Here is a 6,909-nt window from a genome sequence, read left to right as displayed (position 1 = left end):
ATACAATTTTCAAGTCACAGCTCTCAGCTCCATATATTCCAAACCTATTAGGACCTATCCTTAATACGCAAAATTAAATATAATAATATTTGTAAAATCATAAGCTTTATCTACTAGGTAAAGGTAACCTATACTCGTTCCAACTTCAAATTTGAATATCTACATAACAATTTTGAATAAAATTACCACAGGATACTCTTTAAATATGGTATACAAAATTTAATTATTTAAAAATCAGGTCATTATGTATATAGGTACCTATTTAAAAAATCTGAAAATTAGAATTTGAGTAAATTCATTATTAGATGAAAAATAGGGATTAGGACTAAGTATATGCTTGGTTAATTAGTAATTACCATGTGACCATGCATATACCTAGTATACAGTGAATCATGTTCAAACAAAAATCGACCTTTTACATTTACCACTAGTATAATAAAAAAAATAATAACAACAATAAATTTCAATTACGAGTTACCTATTAGAATTTGGATACCTATTTTTATAAAATTCTAAAGAGAACGTATTGACTATTTCAATAAAATTTTATTGAGGAAATTGGGTTAAAAATACTAAGATTGTGCTTCACAAGAATTTAAATCAATATTAATTAATAGACGGATGATTAAAATTCAAAAATGGATTGGTCAAAAATGTAAATGTTATCAATTCTTTGTTTATTATTATAGATAGGTACTGAAGTTCTACAATACAAGATTGCGGAGCGGCTTTTATTTGGGTCAATAACTCAAAACAACATATCATTTGTGCGATCTTAAATATATTATGTTTATTATCATTTAGCACATTTAGGTAAATTTATAAAAACTAATACGTTTTCTTTCTCATTTTTTGTGACTTGGGACTCAGTTAACCATGATACGGTTAAAAAAATGTAGATAGTTAATATACTAAAAATTGTTGTATAGGCATATTACTTCCCTTGTAAAAAAGTACACTTCGGTTACATAGTTATATGTTCATAAGTTCACAACACATACACAGAGTACACTCATTTTTTTTTAAGTTATTCATTAATTCATAAATTCACGCAAACGATCAATTTATTTCTGGTCAAAATAATATTATATTATGCTTTACTCAGCTACATTTTCGGTCATGCCCAGATTCTTCTGCTATAGCACTCGTGTGAATTTTAATTTTTTTTTTTTTTTTATTAAGAATTAAGGCTTTGACAACGAAGGTCATTAGCCTGCAAGGTTAACATTGTAAAATTAAGAGTAGTTTGGTAGCTTAGAAATACTTATATATAATTATATACATAAGAAAAGGTGACATTTAGAGATTGTTTTATAATAAGTTGGGTAGTTTGATGGTGTTGAAAAAATTTAAGATTGCATCAGTGTTAATCTCTCCAAGTACTTCTTCGATGTTGGAGGGGTGATTTAAGATGCTTTGTTCGTTGTCATACGTGGTACAGTGGAGGGTAAGATGTTTGATTGTCAGTGGTGGGTTATTCTTCATGGTTGAAGAGGAAAGAATGATTAAGATGTGTGTGGCCGATTCTAGCTCTTGTGATGACAATATCTACTATATGGGCTGTGTTGATGGAGAATCGCCATTTTTGTATAGTTTTTTAATTTGTTGTTAGAGATAGAGTCCCATTGTGATTGCCATTGCTGAATGGAGATTTGGTTAATAGTTTTTGTTAGGTCTTTATTTGGTAATGATTTTATAGCAGTTGATTCAGCGGATGATATTGCTTGGTTTGCTAGTAACTCAACTTCTTTGTTACCTTTGATACTAATAAGTGAAGAGACCCACATGAACTCAATAGTACTTTTTAAGTTAGCTATAATGTTAATTATTTGTTGAGAAATTACATTTAATGGGTTGAGGAATAGTAATTTTAATTAATATGAAAAAGTTAACATTATTGTATAAAATATATCAAATTAAAGCAAATTTATAAAAAAAAAGGTTTTTAAAAACATTTAATCACAATTATTAATGATATACATACATACATAGTATTATAATAATTAAGAACAAAAAATAATAAAATTTACGTTTTTTGGCAAGAATTAACCAATAGATACAAATAACCTATATTACTGAATTAACAATAGATTTAGGTAAAAGATACTAATAGAAAAATAAATTACTTATAGCAATATAAATATATTATTATAAAATATCAAGGCTAATAGCTCTGTTCTGAATCATTTTACATGCTATATGATTTCTCATAAAATTCAAATTTAATTAATTCATTGCCTACTCAATGACCAGGTATACTGGATTTCTACTACATAACAGATTTAATGCACTATTTTTTTTATTTTAGTTTGTATGACAACTGATAAAGGATACTTAGGTGAAAATAAATAAGTAATTATACCAAAATACAAAGAATACATGGAAGTAAAATGAATAAGAAAAATGGTGTTGACATTTTTCACTTTGGATGTTTATCAGCATTGTCAGCTACCTATGTCCTATGTGTCATTAAAAAAAAAATGCAGAAATATGTGGCACTAAATAACATAAATTGTTTATAGCCTATAGGTAATAATTAAATGTAATAATTATTATTAGACATATTATATTTCGATGAAATATATTGTTGTTTACTACAACTTAATACAACAAAAATAAATTACATTTGATTATATTATATTGGTAACTAATAACAATAATATTAACTGACTTATTTATAAAATAAATAATTTGTATTGACTAAAGCTAATATTATCACATTTTATTTTATACTTATGGGATAATTTAATTAAATTACAGTAGAATACATAATACATGGGCATGATTTAGTTTCTTTCAAAGGACTACAATCGTTACTTATACAATTAAAAAATAGGAATTATTAGGCAATACAATACAAATGTTTTGATTTTCAAATAAATTATAATATTATTAGTTTATAGTATTTAGGTACTTACAGTTATTGAAATATAATAATAATAGAAATATAGACACAAAATATATAATTTATATAAAAGTTATATGTGTACAATATTTAGGTGATAGGAAATTAAGTAGGTGGGTAAATATAATATTTTATTTCAATAATTATTTATTTAATTAAGTTTTAAATATTAATCATATTTTTATTATAATTAGTAGTTGGTGGTGTACTTTTAGTTATAGGATGTTTGGCATAAACAACCACAGAACACGAAACAATACAAACAGCTGCCACAGTCTGCATAGTAATTGGATATCCTAGAAGTACCCATGACAATATAGCAATAAGGACTAGTTCAATTGCTGTGGCAAAAACTTTTATGATTGAATTTAAGCTGTGTAACAGTAAACTAGTTACAACACCATACATGGCACTATTTAATACAATAAACATGACCTAAAGAAATAATGACAATTGTTTTAATTAATTAATAAGAACAAAGTATAATAATATAATTAATCTCATACCATATAATTTTTAAAAATGTTTGTTTCTGGAGCATTGCTTTTGTTATCATTATGTTTAAATATTATCCACAATAATAAATTACAAAGTATTGAATCTGTGTACATATATATGTTTTGTACATAAACATTCACATTTACACCTTGACCTTTTTTAAGTAAATATTCATTGTAGACACCAGCTAAACACGAGCAAAGTATTTGAGTCAACATCAATAATATACTTATAAAAATACTATAAGGCTGTTGTTGGATATTGCCCTCAATTTTTAACTCTTTTATGATACATCCAACAGTCAAAAGAACTAAAGACAACCATTGAATTTTGCTGAGATCTTTTTTAAACAAACACTGATATACAATACCAGTGAGTATAACTCTTAGTTGAAGAAGAATAAAATATGTAGTTGGGTCAAATATTGATAGGTTCACAAAAGCCAAATTATTATATAGGCAGTAGAGAAATGCCGGCACCATGTAGAGAAAGAGTACTGATAATAAAAATCCAAATAAACATATATAAGTATAAAGTACACATATATATAATATAGATCAATAAGTACTGACCTGTATAGTTTTCTCTAGTCTGATCAATAATATTTCTTAAGGGATTGCTGCAAAACAAAATTTCCAATTATTAAAATTAAAAATGGACTGATACTCTAGAATCTTCTTCTATAATATTTGCTTTTATTGATGATATTGGCTTTTCTCAAAATAAATATTTGAACCAATACCGTAAAATAAAAACAAAATCCATCAGCGTCAGTGGCATAGCTAAGACCATTTTGTCAGGAATGACATGGATATTTCATAATTTTAACAAGTTATAAGGAATAAAACAAACACAAATACATGTATGTATATTATTAAAGGTACTTATTATTTTTATTTTTATATAGAAATATTTTTAGTTTTTCTAATCAGTCAACATAGTATGTAAAAAAATAAAAAGTTTGAGAGTTGATATATCACCCATATCGTAACTACTTAATTATGCCACTGATCAACATAATATCACTAATGCACAAATGCATTTATTATTATTTATTTTATAAGTATTTATTATTTATTTAAATTTAAATTGTATTTACCTAAAATAAATTTATTTAAACTTTTTATATATTAAATATTAAGGTTATATTAATAACTTGTAGAGCTATTAATATTTTACCTAGGTAGGTAAATATAAATTGTATTATATTATAGGTAGGTATTTTGTTTTAAAAACTTTACTTACTCTTTGCAAAATAAAAATAAGGATATAACTAGTTTTGTAACTTCGGTTAAAATAATTACTGAGACAATATTATAGTTATAAATGCCTTTTTCTTGTGATAATTTTACTAACAATCCTGCAAAAGAAAAATAAGTTTAAACAATTTCAAATGTAATATTATACTTATTTAGTATTTATATTCAGAGAAAGATATAGCACCTATGTGGACATAGTAATTTCCATACATGTCCTGACTGCTAATGGCCTCAAGGCCTAGAAAGGCATATTGTTTGATTATTTTTTATGGATTGTATTAAAAAATGTATCCACATAGTTGTATATTAATATTTTAAACTAGTTTACAATAAATAGTAAGTTGGTATAAACCAGTATTGATATTGTATTAAAGTATGCAAACATGAAATGATAATGTTCACTGAGACTGGAGTGATTTAAAAAAAAATAAATATAGCTATGTTATAAAAATATATAATTTTTTATTATTATTATTGTTAAGAGAAATAATATAGATCTGTATAGAATACCACAATATGCACATAGGCGTGCGCAGACCTGAATTTCGGGGGTACCTACAATTTTTTTGAGCCCTTTTCTGAATTTGGGCCCTTTCTTAACAAGACATGTACATATTTTAATAACTTTTAATGTCTGAATAAACATTACTTAAATTATATCACATATTAATCAGTATTATTACTAGTACCAAGTTATATAATATTTCATTAGATGGTTAGATCTAAAATCTATTTTCAAGATAATTGCAACATATTTTATTTATTATTTTTACTTTTGTTGTCAATAACATCTAGCTGTTATAATCATAATAAGTTTTATAACACAAATTTAAAATATTTTAAGTTGTATAATTTTTTTTCATCTAAAAACATAATTTTTGACAACATATTTTAGAAAAATTTCATTTTTATTCTAGTAAGATTAATTAAAATACGGAACCATATATATGCTATAGGACTTAAATTTTAGGGCCCCAATTACATGTCGGAGGTGCCCAGACACACCCGGAACCCCCCGTGCACACGCTTATGAATATGCATAAGTGAAGGGAATAAAAAAAAAAAGTAACATGAGATTACTTGATTATAACGTTACTTAATGGTAACACCTAGCTTAGAGGTGAAAAAAGAGCTTCTCTCTTAAAAAAAGAAAAGATAAAATCATTATAAGTTGAAGCAAAAGATATATACGATTCTACACCATCTCATTTTCATTCAGTAGCAAGGATTTTTAAGAAGTACCAATGTATACATTTTTTAAATGAGTGGGTTTTTATAATCATCCAGACATGAGAATAATCACATGTAAAATACAGCATATTTTCTTCAATTATTTTAATATGTAAATCAGTATAGTAAAGGGTTTGATTTGAAATGTATGGTATAGTATTTACGATTTTACATGGCATGATATTCAGGAAAGTTGTTATTTTATTTAAATTTGTTTTTTTAAATGCATTCCAGTTGTAGACCCTAAATCCAGATCAATTTAAATAGTGTCTAATATATTGTTAAAAGAATAAAAAATTATAATATCCATGAGTGATCTTAAAACATTTTATTCGTAACAAAAAAAAAAATACTATCTTCGCCGCCAATAACAGTAATTTGTTTTTTATACATATAAACAATTAGATAATTTTAATTCATCTATTGTAAAAAGATTTTATCATAAGGCAACAGAGAGAGAAAAAAGTAATTAATCATTAATATTAACTGTATTTTTACCGTGATTCATCGAAAGTGCTATGTACAAGACAAATACAACAAACGATGTTTTAGTAGGAAATAAACTAGTCCAATTGCTGGATTTCCACGTCATAGTTGTTGATTATATAGCTATCACTATTAAGTTAATATAATATACTATTCCTCATTGAACAGAAATTGAACTAAATGTAGGAGTGAAAAAATATAAAATACTATTTGTACATAAAAAAAATACTGAAATATTAATAACTACATTTTTTCAAATTAATAAAAAATAAATCGTTGATGGATACTTGATACGGGCGTAATGTAAATATATACTAGAGATAACACCACCGGAAATATCGTTGACAAAACGATAACGTGCTTATTAATCCGTTCTGACTTCTGGGAACATTGAAATGAAATCATAAATTATAATTTATACTGTTTGTATAGGTCTATGATTGCAATATAGGTTGTAATTTAGTAATATTTATATTTAAAGGTCTTTTTTAAGTACCAAAATGGATACATACTTGAAACTATAATAAACTA

The 6,909-nt window shown here is 25.3% G+C and overlaps 1 protein-coding gene across 1 annotated transcript; it reads right to left on the bottom strand.

Moving 5' to 3' along the window:
• Window positions 1-2,750: 2,750 nt before the first annotated feature.
• LOC113553567 (UDP-galactose transporter senju) lies at window positions 2,751-6,662 on the bottom strand. The gene is made up of 5 exons (XM_026956953.1): window positions 6,391-6,662; window positions 4,649-4,763; window positions 3,976-4,022; window positions 3,412-3,899; window positions 2,751-3,340 (listed from the first exon to the last, which is right to left on the bottom strand). Exons 1-5 carry the CDS (start codon window positions 6,482-6,484, stop codon window positions 3,068-3,070), a joined length of 1,017 nt encoding a protein of 338 aa, XP_026812754.1. The 5' UTR covers window positions 6,485-6,662; the 3' UTR covers window positions 2,751-3,067.
• Window positions 6,663-6,909: the final 247 nt, after the last annotated feature.

The sequence above is a fragment of the Rhopalosiphum maidis genome, chromosome 2 (genome assembly GCF_003676215.2).
Source record: "Rhopalosiphum maidis isolate BTI-1 chromosome 2, ASM367621v3, whole genome shotgun sequence".
Taxonomy (NCBI): Eukaryota; Metazoa; Arthropoda; class Insecta; order Hemiptera; family Aphididae; genus Rhopalosiphum; species Rhopalosiphum maidis.
The sequence above is the reverse complement of the archived record's forward strand: the minus strand, read 5'-3'. Positions and strand labels throughout refer to the sequence as shown.

Excerpts from the sequence above, each read along its gene's own strand:
- LOC113553567 (XM_026956953.1), bottom strand. The coding sequence starts at position 6,484 with ATGACGTGGAAATCCAGCAATTGGACTAGTTTATTTCCTACTAAAACA. Across the intron at positions 4,764-6,390 it reads AGCACTTTCGATGAATCACG|GATTGTTAGTAAAATTATCA; the intron begins GTAAAAATACAG and ends TTTCTTTTGCAG. Across the intron at positions 3,341-3,411 it reads ACATTTTTAAAAATTATATG|GTCATGTTTATTGTATTAAA; the intron begins GTATGAGATTAA and ends TTATTTCTTTAG.